This window comes from Pollicipes pollicipes, unplaced genomic scaffold, assembly GCF_011947565.3.
Source record: "Pollicipes pollicipes isolate AB1234 unplaced genomic scaffold, Ppol_2.1 Scaffold_7262;HRSCAF=8765_pilon_pilon_pilon, whole genome shotgun sequence".
NCBI lineage: Eukaryota > Metazoa > Arthropoda > Thecostraca > Pollicipedomorpha > Pollicipedidae > Pollicipes > Pollicipes pollicipes.
Genome location: NW_023597055.1, coordinates 23,869,606 through 23,886,217, shown reverse-complemented (window position 1 = coordinate 23,886,217; position 16,612 = coordinate 23,869,606). Strand labels below are relative to the sequence as shown.

The following is a 16,612-nucleotide window of genomic DNA, read 5'->3' as shown; positions in this document are numbered from 1 at the left end:
CGAGGAATGCGGTTCAGTGCGTTGGGTACATTTACAGTACTTGTTGGTGTAAAGCAAGAAAAACGAACGCGTTAAGTCGTGTTTGTGACTTGAAGTATAAAAGTTAGCCGTGTAAATGGAATTCAAAGCTCACGCGATGTCAGACTCTGATGACTCAGATGGGTAAGCACTTGAGTGACGACGTACCAAAAGCTCAATTTTTCATTAAGATGTTACTGGTGAACACAGTGCTGTTTTAACAAAATGTGTGTGCAAAGAAATAAATTTCCTTTGCCCTGGCCTACACATTGAGTAATTGCATTTTAAAGTGATCTTTAGCAAAAGTAAATGGGTCAGGAGAGTGCCATACCTACATGCAAGTTGTTCTAGAGAAATTACTGTCTGGTGACCCAGATGCCTCAATCCTCACCATAGCACCCTGCACGGCAGCAATGCAAAGCTCCAAGATGTAAAAAATTCATGCATTGTTTGGATAATTATGTATTTTCCTTTGGTGCATCAGCAATGTTTAGCACATTACTTCATGTCCAGCTCCATTAAGATTTTAATCCACATAGAGCACATGTTCTTCAACAGGCAGTATGTTCCACTGTATGCTCGATTGCAAGCATCAAAAGGTTCTACTGGTAGCAGTTGTGCAGACCCAATCAGCGTAGAATCTTCTTCAGAGGATGAGAGTGAGGCTAGTCACAGACAGGTCAGTATGCTACAGGATCACTGGATGCTTAGGATTTTGATGCAACTTCTTGTTTTGCAATACACATACATTTTTGGCTTTCCTACATTCCCAATCACTGTTTTTGAAGCACACCATAATAGCATTCTGGAGCTCAATTTTCTTGCATGCTGTTTTGTCCTGCCTTTATGGAATTCATACTATTGATGCCAAATTTAACCTCACATGCAAACATAATTTTTCTAGCAGGCAATTGGTTTGCATGTGGTGATGTTTTAGTCATGCTGCATTTGCTTAACAAATTGTTCAGTATTGTAAGTCAGGTGTTGAATAGTGCATGATATACATCAGGCCAACAAATCGCCTTCTAAAAGTAACTGGATTCACCAGTAATCCTGAGCTGTCTGTGTGAATCATCAGTAAATATCCTGGCACTATCCCCACAGCCATCATCCTTCAGAAGCAAGGAGGCACACCAGAGTGCATTCAGCTCTCACCAGACATCACCTGCGCAGCTGGATGACTCGCCATTACACTCCCACCTCTCCCCGCCACTCCTGCAACATACTCGGCCACACTCCCAACACTCACTGCAACAGCACAAACTTTCTCCACTCCATCCACAGGACTATCCGCCACACCACCTGCCACACTCCCAGCACTCTTCAGCACCCTCCCAGCCTGCGCCGACACACCCCCTGCATTCTCCGCCACCGTCGGCACCGCCGCCGCCGAGGCGATCGCGGCCCGCCCCGGCCGCCGCTGGCCGGGACCCCCAGCCCGCTGCTGAGGCCAAGCGCCAGCGCCAGCTACAGCGGCAGGAGGCCAAGCGCCAAAAGGAGCTGGAGAAACGGCTTCGACAGGCGGAGGCGGCCGCGAAGCGCAGCGTTCGGCCCGAACACTGTCAGAAGGTGAGCGTGGGGCAGCTGTTGAAGATGCGCGCCAGATTTGAGGCATAAGCACGGAGACATTGCGCCGGCGAGGTGGTTCAGCCCACGTGGCAGCCGGAAAGGATCTTATTGGATTTAAGCAAAGCCAAATTGAAATTGTAAATGATTCCACTGTTAACGTCACCAAGGGATGCAATTCGGTTGTGTGCCTCCGCCACCCTCTGAGCGTCTAAAGACCGTATTCTGATGCATCTCAGGTGTAGCACGCACCTCACCCGAGCGTTTTCTCAGTCGCTGCACGTGCTGGTGGACCCGCACCTGCTCGAGCTGGAGGGTGGCGGCCAGGTGTTAGCCGCCCTGCAGACCACTGATGTTGTGGTCCACGTGACCGCCCGGCCGCAGCCCGGCACAATCACCTGGGAGCGTGACGTCACCAGCTGGCGCGAGGTCGACGGCGAGGTCAGACTGCAGCTGTGGCTTTGATGTCGGCCGAAGAGGGCGGCTTTGGCTTGGGCCATTTGAGTTGGCTTTTTGGCCATGTTGTAATTTGCACGTAACTCACTTAAGTCCTTTCAACTCAATAATTCCTTTTTGCATTCCATATTGTACGCCATAAGCTGAGGATCAAACAGAAATACTCTATCACCACTAACGCTGCGTTATCGGTATGTCTTGATATGATTACGTAGGCTTAGTTTGACTGAGGGTAAAATAAACGAAATCAGTCACGCAAGTACGTTGAACGCACGCGGTAAAGTAAGATCCGCCAAAGTGTTATGTCGAAGCTTGTGCTCAAGACTCGTGACCAGCGTCGCTGCGCTGTTTCAGATAATTTCCAGAACGACTCGCGAACCGGAAGACCAGATCGTCGCCGTGTACGCCGCCGAAGCCATGGCTTCTCTGATCGAAGAGCAGACGGCGGACCCGTCGCGCGGTCTCACGGCCGCCGTGCGAGGTCTGGGTTCGAGCTCGGGCAAGACGGTGACGGCGCTGTGCTGGGGTCTGGACAAACTCCGCAGGCGAGTGCTGATCACCTGACGTGTGGTGACGGTGCTGCGCTGGGGTCTGGACAAACTCCGCAGGCGAGTGCTGATCACCTGACGTGTGGTGACGGTGCTGTGCTGGGGTCTGGACAAACTCCGCAGGCGGTTGCTGATCACCTGACGTGTGTGTTGCTAGGTATAATTGGTTGTGGTATTTTGCAGGGATGGCTTTTGGGATTACAGTCCCAGCTTATCCAGGTTCTTGGGTAGCCTGAGATGTTGCCAACTCCGGCAAATACAATGGATATCTACTCCGAGCCCGTACCAAAACAGTGTTGTTTTCAGGACAAAGCCAATGGCGGGTAGCTTCAAGAAGGGCGAGGCGGTGCGAAATGGTGGAGGGAACCGCAGAAAAGGAGCTCCCAATTTGGAGCGGCTACAAATGGAAGCCGTTCTCGTTGACACCCTGTTGGACACCCCGCACAACTTCAGATTCGTCAATTCACCAACAGACGGCGGAGAGTTTCTGGCTCAAATGTCCAAAGCCATCGCGGAGGCACCATTCAAGTAAGAGACGAACTGACGTCAGCAGGCAAATATGGAGCAATGTGCTGTATTTTAAAACTGAATCGTCTTACATTTCAGTTTTGTGCAAGTGGTTCATACGTCATTCATATCGTTAAATATTCGAGGCGTATGTGGTTGTGTGTCGCTAAAACTGTAATGAAAATAAGAAAAATGAAATTTCACAGTTCCCAACTAAGCTTTTTTGTTGTCGAAGACGACCCTCGGGATGACTTGTACCAGCTTGGTGTGTTCTTACGCGGCTGGGCCTCGTCCGCGGCGTCGGCCAGCGTCGCTCAGTGAGGGGGGGGGGGGGGCGTCCGATGATGACGCGTGCCGCCTGATCTGCGCCGGCAGACGGCGCCGCGCCGAGCCGCAGTTCTCGTGGTTCGCCGAGGCCGACTCGGCGCGCCCGGTAAAGGTGGACCGCGAGCAGCGCGGCCTGCGCCGGCTCTGGGCGGAGCAGCTGCGCCAGCTGCCCGGCGGCTCGCTCGAGGCCGCCCAGGCCGTGGCTGACGTCTACCCCAGCCCGCAGGCGCTGATCAAGGTACAGCTGGCCGAGGACGGCCGCCGCTGGCCAGCAGGGCATCAGACGCTCGCGGATGGCTACGTTGCCGTGACCTTACTGCGGCACATGGCTGTGCATTGATGCGCGCTCGAATACTCTGCCACTGATGTGTTGTCGCGTGGTAAAGCAGTCTGAAGGCCAATAGTCGCCTCAGTGATGCAGTAGTCCCATCTGGAGTCATGCACTATTTCTTGTTACTTGGCTGCACTTAAGACAGACGCAAGTATGCAGCACCAGTTCATTAAGGTCAGGCCGAATTGGAGCATTACATAGAAGGCACATGAAAGTTCAAGCCTACCCACCGTTTTCCTCAAATGAGTCAAATGTAATTGGAAAGCTTGCAAACCGAACTTGTCAGAGGTCTGCAAGCCAGGTAAGGTGTTAGGAAGCTGCATCTTGATGCTTGTCATGCTGCTTCAGGCCTATGCAGCGTGCCTGTCTGAACAAGAGCGCCAGGCCCTGGTCGCTGACCTGCCCATTCGGAGGACGGTCGGCCCCCTCGTCAGCTCCCGTCGTGTCGGCAAGGAAATGAGTCGGAAGCTCTACCTCGTGATGTCATCCACGGATGGCGCCACGGAAATATAATCGGTGGTTCCTGTGACGTCTCCAGTCCCTGATGGCAATAGTCTGTTGAAATGAAGACTGAGCATCGTGACTGACAAATAAATGGTTACATGATATGGTTATCTTGCTATGTCTGACCGCGCCGCGTGTGTTCGCCAGGCGTTTTGACGCTGACGGCCTAAGTAGGCGGACGCGTTAGGGGTGGGGGGAGGGGGCAACGGACAATTGCCCTGGAGCCTTGTCTCCTTTTCCCTCCGGCACGCCAGCACCCCTTCTGTGCTAGTGAATTGTCCTGTAAATTAATCGGTCGTTTCCTGTTCCGCGTTCTTAGAACGTTGGACTGCCCTCTTTAGCGCCTCATTCCGGCGTCGTCCTTAAGAGGGCGTGTCCTAATGCGTTCACGGCTGGCCAAATGTACGGACTGTTTGGTTTTGTCTCCCGGTTTATTTGAGGCCCAACACACCCAGCGTTGATGAAGAAGATTGGACGGCACAGGTTCAACGTCTGCAGCAGCCGCCTGTTCACTCGCGTACCTGATGCACTTGCCGCGTGTCGTTTTGGAAGGGCCCCTGTTTTTTATTACGAGAGATCACCTTTGACATGTTAGGTACCAACCAAACCCGTGTCCACCTCTGGTTCACGGCTGACCCGGGGTCAGGCGAAATTTGCTTGTGTCAAGGTGGGGTTGACTCCGTTGGAAACGTTTTCGAACTACAGCTGAATCAACTTCCACTACAGAGTCGGGGTAGAGACAACTCAATTACAATTTACATCTATGGCCGCGACAACGCGACATCAACGGTGCGTGTTATACCCCATAACCGTCTGCTCTCCAAGCTTCATGCTTACGGTGTGAGAGGTAACTTGCTACGCTGGATCAGGGCTTTTCTTACTCACCAGATGCAGAGAGTGCAGGTCCAGGGCTCGAAGTCGGACCGGACCAACTTCGTCAGCGGCATCCCGCAAGGGTCAGTACTTGGACCAACGCTGTTCATAATTTTCGTGAACGATCTGTCAGAACAAGCGCGAAGCGTGGTCAAGATGTTTGCGGATGACACCAAGGTCTACTGTCGTGTCCCGAGGCCCCTGACCAACTCACCCTTGTAAGGTGACCTCGACGCCCTGGCCAGGTGGTCAAGGGAGTGGCTGCTCCCCTTTAGTGCAGCACAGTGCAAAATCATGCACATCAGGAACTGCAACCCGAGGCAGACGTACTTCATGGACGGCGCCGAAATCGCGGTCGAGTCCGCAGAGAAGGACCTCGGGATCTTCGTGGATTACCGGCTCCAGTTCCACGTGCAGACGGCGGAAGCGATCTACAAGGCCAACCAGATGCTGACGGTCGTGAGGTGGTCTTTTGCCAATATCGATGCTTGCACGTTGCCATTGCTTTTTAAGATCTTAGTACGTCCGTACTAAGATCAACGTATGGCAACGTTGTCTGGGGCCCGTTCGGCAAACTGGACCAAAAGCGGCTGGAACGGGTTCAGCGAGAACTACCCGGCTTGGCTATGAGGTGAGGCCCCAGTCATACCCTGAGAGGTTCAGACTCCTTCAGTTGCCCTCGCTGTACTATCTTCGTCGCAGGGGAGACATGGTAACAGTGTACCAGCTGTTTCACGGAGGTAAGTCGCTGTCGGAAGAGGAGCTCCTGACAAGGCACAACTCGGTGGTGACGAGAGGACACCAGTGGAATCTCAGAAAACCTCGAGCTAGGACTCTCGTCCGTCGTAACTCATTCAGCACGCGGGTTGTCAACGACTGGAACGCTCTTCCACACCCGGTCGTGTCGTCGACCTCAGTTGAACAGTTCAAGTCTAGGCTTGATACGCGCTGGGCTGACATCATGTACGACGTCCCACACTGAATCTTCCCATAATTTGAGACCGTTTGGTTGCCGGCCCAGGAGCCTGACGAGACCGGGACCTACAGGCCTAGTGGCCTTTTATAATTCCCGATCACCATAAGGTAAGGTAAGGTAAGGTGTACACCCTGAAGTGCCGGAGTGGTCACCGTAGACTTCTGCAGGGATCCAACTGGTAGCCATTGTTCTACATCAATGCCAATGGACGATTTGAATCAAATCCCTCTGAATACGCCATGCAATTGGCCAAATTTTCTTGAGGCGGCTGGTGTAGTTTCTTGGGCTGCAATCATAGACTATGTATTCCTGGACGGCCGGGGTCAGGTGAGGGAGTAGAGTATGCTCGCAGTACGAGTCTCTAAAACTCGGAGTAAAATCAGAGCAGGATTCAACTCTGCCTGCCGTGAGTTAGTCAGTGCTTGCTTTACTCAGCTGGAGTTGGACACGAGTCGTGCCAACGGCGTTGCTCCGGCCCCAGGCTGGTGCAGTGAGGGCGTTGAGTCGTCCAACAAAACCGCTACGCTCCTCTTGGGGTAGCCCTTACAAAGAAGAAGCAGGGAAAACGGCGCATAGCTCAAATATTTCGGCATTGGTGACGCACTTCGTTTGGTTGCAAACTATTCGCGAAGAACCATAGGAATTGTGGTCACCGTTTTTTGCGGGGCTGCAGTTTTCTGCAAAATTCTGTGCCTTGTGTCCTGGATAAGGTGGACGCCTTTATGATAAGGGTCGTGAGTGCGGTGGTTTTGTGCGTGGATTCTGACAACAAAAGTTACAGCGACATAGAATAGAGCTTTAGCGCGGTTGCGCGTTTGTGGATTAAGTGGCGATGAAAAGGCACCGGTGTATGAAATTGAAGTGAATTTAATGACATGGAAATTGTGGACAAAAAGAAGCAACGTGAGGAGGAAGACAAAAGACCACAAGTCACCTTTAATAACTGGGATCAAGCATTTCTTATTCTTTCAATAGGGGCATACATTTTCAATAAGATAATTGGTAAGTGTATCTGATGTTTTTTGTTTTAAGAATCCCCAAAGATAGCCTAGGCATCTTGATGCCATTTATGCTTGTAGTGTGATATAACATCCAACAAACAACAGCATGTAGGCACATGCATACCAGTCTGTGAAACATCCATGCACCACACTGGATGCCTATGTGACACTGGTGTGGTGAAGCAGTGTGTTGTGCTTTTGTGTGCCAAACTCAAGTCCGACCAAATTGTGCAGAATTTTGAAATCACTTTCGCTTTAATTTCTGGGGATTATTTATGTGTGCCCTGAAACATGTAATCTCTACATGCTGACATTGGTTGCTATGGTATGACACAAACCACTCAGATTCACAAGGTACATGGGAGTGAATTTTTACTGTGTGGCTGGTATGCTGAATATCTTGAGAGTGTCATGCATATGCAATGCAATCCGGCATGCAGGTGCAGGTCTTCCCTGTATTTTGTTCTGTTCATGATTTGGGGCAGATACATACCCTGCGGCAACTAGCATTACAGGTTTCAAGATCTAAAATGCCACACTCCTTGCCCTCATCATCATCATCAGGTCAGCTAACAGCTGGTCAAAATATTTGCCTCACTTGGGGCATCCAGGCTGCATCATTATATGGCTCAATGAATTGGCTTCTCCTCACTCCCATTTGGCCATAAAAAAACAGATTGACTGGAAAGTTTATCAGGTAAAGTTGGGAAGAACAACTGGGGTGATGGACTTCAGATATGGTCAGAAACAGTTGCTTGCCATCAGCTTTCTGCCTCTTTCTCAAATGGCTCTGATCTTATGAAAGTGGTAACTTGTTCCTTATGTGAGACAAAATTGCACATCAAAATAGTGACAAAGGTCACAAATTTTGTTGCAACATTACTACCACAACTCGCCCAACCCCACCCCTAGTAAAAAAACTCCACCTCTTAAGTTTGATGCCATTGATATTAACTCTAGCCATTTCTCTGAGAAACAATATCTGGCATATGATTCAAATTTTGGTCCTGCCATCCCAAAAAGTTATGATGAGCATTTGTGTACTAAAGGTGAAAGGCTCATTTTCTTCGTGATTCAGCTCCATAGGTTCATTCTACTTCATTTCCGCTTCGAATTTTCATGCTTTCAGGTACATTCTGTCAGCAAGCACCAACTCTTCAGACTCGTCCACCTGCATATATTTTGGCTTATTTCTTGCAGAAATGTTTCACTGCTGCTTGCTGCGCCTGTCTTTCACCATGACCATTGATGGCTCATTCTGACAATGTCCCGACTGCCCTCCTTGCCAGCTGTGCCGCAGCTGCTCGGTCTGACAATGTCCCAACTGCCCTCCTTGCCAGCTGTGCTGCAGCTGCTCGGTCTGACAATGTCTCGACTGCCCTCCTTGCCAGCTGTGCCGCAGCTGCTCGGCGCGGCCGCTGACTGGTGCCCGCTTTCGCCGCAGACGTGGTGCTGATCCACACGTACCTGAGCTCGGGCGACCTGACCTGGGGCCTGCTGACTGTGCTGATCGTGGTGGTGCCCCAGGCGCTGGTGCACGTCATCTCGTACCGCTGGCACGTGCACGACCAGGAGGCCACCACCAGCCTGCTGGTCGTGCACTGCTGCCAGCTGGGCCTCTTTCTTAGGTCTGTGTCCCGGATGAGTGGTTCTCCTCATTGTCGTGGTCAGCTGTTGTGAGATCTGAGGCCATTGTGTTGCCTTATTCTGGAGAAAAGTCTGGATGCTCACTGGGCCCAGAAGTCTTCAGTAACCTCCCGCGATGGCTACGAATGCAGCTGATTAGGCTGTAGTTTGCTAATCCTGGGGTTGTAATCTCACAGGGCAGAACTAAATGAATGAAACATTCATTCCCAAAAGTATCTCCATTTTTATTTTGTGTGACTATAATTTCATACTGGGACATGTCCATTATTTTGAATTGCTAACCAGCAGTTTCGCCACCTGTTGCGACTGCCTTGCACTGGTGCGTGCTTACGTCGCATGTGATGTATCCTCTAACTAACCTTCACCGTCTTCAGGCTTGTGAGTCAGTTTTCCGATGGTCGGCGTATGCGCCGTACAAAGTCCTACGACGATTCAATGGTGAGGAGGTGTGGACCCCCTGGTGCAGGTGGGCCGCTCGGTAACGGTCCGCTCCCGACCTGACGCTGAGCCGTGGTCAGGACATGTGCAGAGGCTCTCATTACAGGGTGTCATGTATGTAACTCGCTGTATGCGCTGTGCTCATGAACTCAGAGTTTGTGGCATGTAACTTGGCATAAATTTTCACAGTATATATGCATTTGCAACAACCCTTCAAAGTTGAGTATGTGTTTTAAGTATTATTCAAACATTGCATGCACACAGCAGCATTTGCACCATGTAAACTCATTGCCTGCTCTCGTTTATTGTCATGCTTTTCAGTTGTCCCACGCTCGCGTTCGGCATCAGCTGATGTGACGTCATTACGTGCGGCAGGTGTACCTGCAGCAGAGCAGTGACGTCAGCATGCTGCAGCTGTTCCTCAGCTACCTGGAGTCGGCGCCGCAGCTGCTACTGCAGGTCTACGTCACCTCGTCCAGGGACGGCTGGCAGCTGGTGCAGGGTCAGTCGGGGATACCACTCCGTCGTCCATCGTCCAGGGACGAAGGCGGACTGTGCATTGTGGAACAGGGGCCTCACTCAGCCGTGGCCCCTCGTTCAGGGACGAAAGCGGCTGGTGCAGTGTCAAACAGGGGCCCTGCTCAGCCGTCGTCCCTCGTCCAGCTACGGGGCGGCTGGTGCATTATCAAACAGGGACCTCACTCAGTCGTCACCCCTCGTCCAGGGACAGAGGCGGCTGGTGTCCTGTCAAACAGGGACCTCGCTCAGCCGTCGCCCCTCGTCCAGGAACGGAGGCGGCTGGTGCACTGTCAAAGAAGGACCCTGGTCAACCGTCGCCCTTTCTAGGGACGGGTATCTCATAGTCAGGCAGTTAGTGATGTAAGCAGTTTCGCAAGCCAGGGACACTGCTCGGTCGCACCTCGTCCAAATTCAGGGACGGCTGGCGCTGGTTCAGTTGGTCAGGGCCCAGCCTCCTCGTTACTTCATCCGGGATTGGCGGCCTCGGGCTGGGTCAGCGGGGACCTCAGAAGTGTGGAGTGGCTAACCGCAGCAGGAAATGCATCACACCGTGTGTGTCCTATTTCCCGCCGGTGCTCTGTTTTCCTGACTGGGGTGCGGCGTGCGGCGCTTTCCTGCGATAGCATCGTCTCTGTGACAACGACTGGTCCAATCTAGCTGCTGATCTTTCTCGTCCCAGTTAGATACACGCACGTATTGATTGCTTGGATACAGATTTCCGCGCGTTCAAATACAATGGAAAGCTGAGACGTATGCTAAAGTAAGGAGGACGTCGACTTTGATTGTTACGACCTTGATTTGCGTCTCGAGCGGGAGCTGCAGGCACCTCTAAATGGCATGCGACAGAATGCCAGACTGTTTATCGATTCCCGTAACTGCCTGGCTATGGTGTGATTTCAGCCAATCCCCGCCGTCTTTTATGCTAAGCCAGTGAAATGTGTACGGAATACACGGTTTGCGCCGGTGACATCTGTGCTGTTATCCGCAACAAGACTCGACACCGTAAACAGGCTCTCCCTGTAACTCACCCGAGCTGCACTGTCAGAGATAGTATGACACAGGCACGCCTGCCAGGCAGCCGCAGACACGCACACGGTACGTGACCCGCGGGTGTGCGTGTCTCCGCGTCCACCAACGGCGCCGGTGCCGCGTTTCAGCTGTCAGCGCGGCGCTCTCGCTCCTCTCGCTGGCCTGGAGCAACGCCTCGTACGCCAAGTGGATGCGCAAGTCCCGGGGCGACAAGCGGCCGCTGGGCTGGACGGCTGCCACCCTGCAGGTACGTGGGCCGCTCAGCATGAGGCCGCCTGCCACCCTGCAGGTACGTGGGCCGCTCAGTATGATGCCGTCTGCCACCCTGCAGGTACGTGGGCCGCTCAGCGTGAGGCCGCCTGCCACCCTGCAGGTACGTGGGCCGCTCAGTATGATGCCGTCTGCCACCCTGTAGGTACGTGGGTCGCCAAGCATGATGCCGTCTGCCACCCTGCAGGTATGTGGGCCGCCAAGCATGATGCCGTCTGCCACCCTGCAGGTACGTGGGCAGCTCAATATGAGGCCGTCTGCCGCCCTGCAGGTACGTTGGCCGCCCAGCATGATGCCGTCTGCCACCCTGCAGGTACGTGGGCCGCTCAATATGAGGCCGTCTGCCACCCTGCAGGTACGTTGGCCGCCAAGCATGATGCCGTCTGCCACCCTGTAGATACGTGGGCCGCTCAGTATGATGCCGTCTCCCACCCTGTAGGTACGTGGGCCGACAAGCATGATGCCGTCTGCCACCCTACAGGTACGTGGGCCGCTCAATATGAGGCCGTCTGCCACCCTGCAGGTACGTTGGCCGCCAAGCATGATGCCGTCTGCCACCCTGTAGATACGTGGGCCGCTCAGTATGATGCCGTCTGCCACCCTGCAGGTACGTGGGCCGCTCAATATGATGCCGTCTGCCACCCTGTAGATACGTGGGCCGCTCAGTATGATGCCGTCTGGCACCCTGCAGGTACGTGGGCCGCTCAGTATGATGCCGTCTGCCACCCTGTAGGTACGTGGGTCGCCAAGCATGATGCCGTCTGCCACCCTGCAGGTACGTGGGCCGCCAAGCATGATGCCGTCTGCCACCCTGCAGGTACGTGGGCCGCTCAGTATGAGGCCGCCTGCCACCCTGCAGGTTTGTGGGCCGCCAAGCATGATGCCGTCTGCCACCCTGCAGGTACGTGGGCCGCTCAGTATGAGGCCGTCTGCCACCCTGCAGGTACGTGGGCCGCTCAATATGAGGCCGTCTGCCACCCTGCAGGTACGTGGGCCGCTCAATATGATGCCGCCTGCCACCCTGCAGGTACGTGGGCCGCTCAGTATGAGGCCGTCTGCCACCCTGCAGGTACGTGGGCCGCTCAGTATGAGGGCGTCTGCCACCCTGCAAGGTACGTTGGCCGCTCAGTAATGATGCCGTCTGCCACCCTGCAGGTACGTGGGCCGCTCAGTATGAGGCCGCCTGCCACCCTGCAGGTACGTTGGCCGCTCAGTATGAGGCCGTCTGCCACCCTGCAGGTACGTGGGCCGCTCAGTATGAGGCCGCCTGCCACCCTGCAGGTACGTTGGCCGCTCAGTATGAGGCCGTCTGCCACCCTGCAGGTACGTGGGCCGCTCAGTATGAGGCCGTCTGCCACCCTGCAGGTACGTGGGCCGCTCAGTATGAGGCCGCCTGCCACCCTGCAGGTTTGTGGGCCACCAAGCATGATGCCGTCTGCCACCCTGCAGGTATGTGGGCCGCTCAGTATGAGGCCGCCTGCCACCCTGCAGGTTTGTGGGCCGCTCAGTATGATGCCGTCTGCCACCCTGCAGGTTTGTGGGCCGCTCAGTATGAGGCCGCCTGCCGCCCTGCAGGTACGTGGGCCCGCTCAGTATGAGGCCCGTCTGCCACCTTGCAGGTACGTGGGCCCCTCAGCCGCCCTGGGTTGAGCGGCGGTCGCCTTGATTCGGTGCCCCAGTGGCGTGCTGCGTGTCAGACCATATCACGAGCGGGATTTGCTTCTGTGCAGTGATGGACTGATTGGCGCTGTCGACCAAGCGCGTGTTAGACGCCCGGCCAGCAGCTGAACCGTTGTCATCTCTGTTATGTCGTGGTTGGGCGTGCCCGTCACAACGGCTCGCCGGCCGTGTTGCCGGCACTCGGTGTGGCGGCCGAGGTGGCTGCTGAGCGCCCGCTCCCGCCTCCCGCCGGCTCAGCGGCGTCGTCTGCCTCACGCCGCCGTCCCGCCGCGCCTCCGGCAGCTGCTCTGGCGCCTGTGTCTCCTGCTGGCGCGCACGTCCGCTCTGCTGGCGTTCTCGCTGCTGTACTCCGGCTGGGTGCTGCTGCTGCTGGCCGTCCGCTGGCTGCTGATGACTGGCTGGGTGCTGGCCCAGCGCACCGACCTCTTCCCCACGCCCGCCGAGGAGCGACTCTTCAACACCGTCGTCGGCGCCATCTACTGCTTCTCCTTCTTCAACGTCAAGGTGGGCGGATGGGTGCTGTGCGGAGAGGTGGTGGGTCTGCGCTCCGTGGGGTGCTGATGGGGTGGGTGGGAATGGCAGGGGATGGGGTGGCATGATCGGACGTCGACATGATGAATGCATGCAGTTGTGTCGATGCGGTCTTGTCGGCTGTCAACTTTTCTAACGTTGATATAACCCGTTTTGCATGCGCACCGACACCTGGTCACTGCAGAATGTTGCACGTAAAAAACGACCCTCCTCTTTAGGCTAGTGTTTCGGAGAGCCGTGCCTGCGCGGCAGCCACGTCACATGCGCATGCCCCGCCCCGAACGTGGCACCTCGATAGGGGAGTGAGTGCAGCAGCGATGCTCGCCGCTGGCTGCCTCGATGGCCGGTGTCCGGCGGTCGTGTCTGCGGTCTGGTGATTGGCCTGCGTCTTCTCATCATGTGAGCCAACCCTAAGCATGGGCAGACTGCGGCCTCGCGCCCCGTGGCACCGGCTAACGCTTGGCACGTGCTTCCTGCTCACCAGAACGAGCCGCATGCCACTCCGTTTCCCAGCGGGTGAGCCGAAGCCAGGGTTGGCGGTGGACGGCCGGTGGCCCGGAGTCGAGTCTGCCGGTGGCGTCGCTCGGATTGGGTCCGGCACGACGCTCCCACACTGCGGACCGCTGGCGAACAGACCAGGGCCGGTAGCCATGCTCGGTAACCATGGAAGCGCTTCACACGCCGTGGACGTGGTGACTGATCTAGCCGCGTCTTGATTTGGTCGTGTTTTGTCCCGATGTTGCGGTTTGTTTTGCCGAAATTAGTAACAGTGAATTTGGAGACCAAAAAGCTTGAGAACTTTGTAGTCCTTAGGTCGCTTAGCATGACATACACAAGTGAATGTACAGCTAATTTAAGTTCGTCCTACGTAGTATCAGATTATTATTTTTGGGCGATCTCCGGGGAGCAGGCCCCTTTCTCATTCACTGTCGGTGGCTCATAGTGGACGGCGCGTATGTGAGTGCTGCGTTGATGTGCTCCAAGCTGATCTGTTTCGCTGTGTTTCATGCGCACTCCCCGTGGATGATGCACTCCCTTGCGGTGGATCTGTACCTGCATCAGCCGTGTGCCCGCTGCTGATGACGTCAGTCAGCTGCGTGACGAGCCGCGCTAGGCGTCCTCACCACACGGCGGCGCGGCAGTGCGTTCCGTCGCAGCACGCCCGTCGAGCCGACACCCGCTCCGAGTGCGCTCTGCCGGAGCGTCTGATGGTTTCCGCCGCCCGCCGCCAGGAGACGCCGGCCCGCTGGCGCATGCTTGCCTTCTACGCGCTGACGTTCGCCGAGAACGGCGTCCTGGCGATGCTCTTCTTCTTCTACTGGCCGCGCCCCGGCGACTGGCTGTACTTGGCGCTGCTGGTGAACATCCCCGCCGGCAACCGTCCTGGGTACGTCCGTGGGCCGGCTGCGTGTGGGCTGCAGTCCGTGCGAGGTTGCTGTGCAGGTTCGGTCTGTGTTGTCCCAGCCCTCACGCCACGGTCGCTGCTGCCCGGGCGGCCAGCCGGTCGCCGTGGTGGATGCGGTGACGTGCCCACTGTTAACTGGCGCGGTGTGGACTGATGGCACCGCCTTGCCCTGACTGGCGCGGCCGTGGCGCTGGACAGAGACGGCCGTCCTTTCACAAGCCGACGAGGCCGCGGCGCGCTCACCAGCGGCTCGCCGTCGGGCGCGGGAGCGGACCTCGTGGCCAGTTATGGGGCGCGGGGAGCGAGCCTCGTGGCCAGCTATGGGGCACGGGAGCGGACCGTGCGGCCAGCTATGGGGCGCGGGAGCGGGCCTCGTGGCCAGCTATGGGGCGCGGGAGCGGGACCGTGCGGCCAGCTATGGGGCGCGGGAGCGGGCCTCGTGGCCAGCTATGGGGCGCGGGAGCGGGCCTCGCGGTCAGTTGTGGGGCGCGGGAGCGGGTCGCACGGCCAGTTATGGAGCGCGGGAGCGAGCCTCGCGGCCGTCAAAATGACCACGGCTGTGCAGTCATGCCATGTAATCATGAGCAGCCTGTGTAGAGAGGCCGCCCCGCACATCAGCCAGCGGGGAAGGGGCGTGTCCGGTTGGCGATGTTTGATGAAGGGCCATGCCTGGTGCTGGTCCCCGACTTGCAGCCACCACGTCGGCTCCGTTGTCTGGTGGCGGCTCTTCTGTTCTTCTGCCTCTGATGTCCGTATTAGTATCCTGATGCCTGATGTCCGCCAGTGGCCATGTGGGTGGCACTACAGCCATCGACATGGCCTCCGCACTCCACCGCAAGCTGTGTGGTAGAGTGCTGAGAACCGGAGCGCGACACATTCGAGTCTGTCACGGCCCAGCCCGGCGTCAGTCGCGTCGGCGCTAAATGGGCGGGCAGGATCGTTTACCAGTGTAGCTACCAAACGCAGGAGTCAATGCCGTCACGCGGCGTCGTTCGCCGCAGGCTCCGCCGTCATGCTGCTCTACTACCGGCTGTTTCACCCGAACGCGGGCGGCTGCGGCGGCGGAGGCCGGCCGGACCGGAGGCGGCGCCGGGCGGGCCCGACGCACCGCAGCCGCCGCCCGGCGACGGAGGCACGCTCCGCTCGCTCAAGTGCCGGCCAGCCCCGCGCATCTCGCTCACCAGGTACGGCAGCCAGCCGGGGGCCCAGCATCGGCCGCCGAACTGTTGGCCCGGCCGTCCATGCCTGGCCGCGGAACTGCTGGCCTGGCCTCTGAACCTGCTGGCCCGGCCCACTGAACTACTGTGCGCAGCTGCTGTGTGACTTTTCTAGCACATTGATCCCTCCCCTTTCACTGAAGAGTGGACCGAAGGCGGTTTTTTCGTTATGCGGTCATCACATTTCATTGAATCATTCAGTGAACCGTAGCGTGGAAGGCAGAACGAATGCGTGCGGCAGAACAGTGTAGGTCACGTTACGCGCAGTCCCAGGTGAATTGGGGACTGACGGATACGTCTTCGGGCGGGTGATGAACAGTAAATCTGTTCAGGTAACTGAGGCGGTGCTTGCCTGTGGTTATCGGCCCGGCGCTAGGTCGCACTCCGGGTATGGCCTGACTCTGTCCCATCTCCCGGCAGCCTCCGCTCGGCCGGCGGCGTCTCTCTGGCGTCACAACCCGACCCTGTGACGTCATCGCCGGCTGCTGTGACATCACTCCCGCAGCCGGAGGCGGCAAGCGGTCCCGCGTGACAAGCCCTTCCACTCGGCCTCCGAGCTGCTGAACGCTGCCGCCGCCGCTGCCGCCGCCGGTCACGTGACCCGCTCGGCCGCCAGCCTCCCAGCCGGGCGCGGTCACGGGGCCGCCGCTGAGCGCCGCCACCAATCGGCGGCGGCCATTTTGCAGACGGTCGCCACGAGCCAGAGGCGAGCGCAGGTACGCGCATGGGGAGAGGCTTGGGAGGACATTGCTGGAGGGGAAGATGCGAC

General features: G+C 56.6%; 1 protein-coding gene and 1 long non-coding RNA gene across 2 annotated transcripts in view; both read left to right on the top strand.

The window, feature by feature from the left end:
* The first annotated feature begins 14 nt into the window (after positions 1-14).
* Positions 15-1,423, top strand: LOC119114364 (uncharacterized). Its single transcript, XR_005096023.1, has 3 exons — positions 15-162; positions 577-697; positions 1,123-1,423. It is a non-coding gene; the product is annotated as an uncharacterized LOC119114364 (long non-coding RNA).
* Positions 1,424-6,733: 5,310 nt separating this feature from the next.
* Positions 6,734-16,612, top strand: part of LOC119113600 (XK-related protein 6) — a 24,279-nt gene continuing 14,400 nt past the window's right edge. The window contains exons 1-8 of the mRNA XM_037237890.1: positions 6,734-7,108; positions 8,552-8,735; positions 9,129-9,192; positions 9,568-9,694; positions 10,869-10,987; positions 12,973-13,194; positions 14,454-14,608; positions 15,411-15,417. Coding sequence (XP_037093785.1) covers positions 6,982-7,108; positions 8,552-8,735; positions 9,129-9,192; positions 9,568-9,694; positions 10,869-10,987; positions 12,973-13,194; positions 14,454-14,608; positions 15,411-15,417 — 1,005 coding nt within the window. The 5' untranslated portion in view covers positions 6,734-6,981. The remainder of the gene's footprint in view (positions 7,109-8,551; positions 8,736-9,128; positions 9,193-9,567; positions 9,695-10,868; positions 10,988-12,972; positions 13,195-14,453; positions 14,609-15,410; positions 15,418-16,612) is intronic.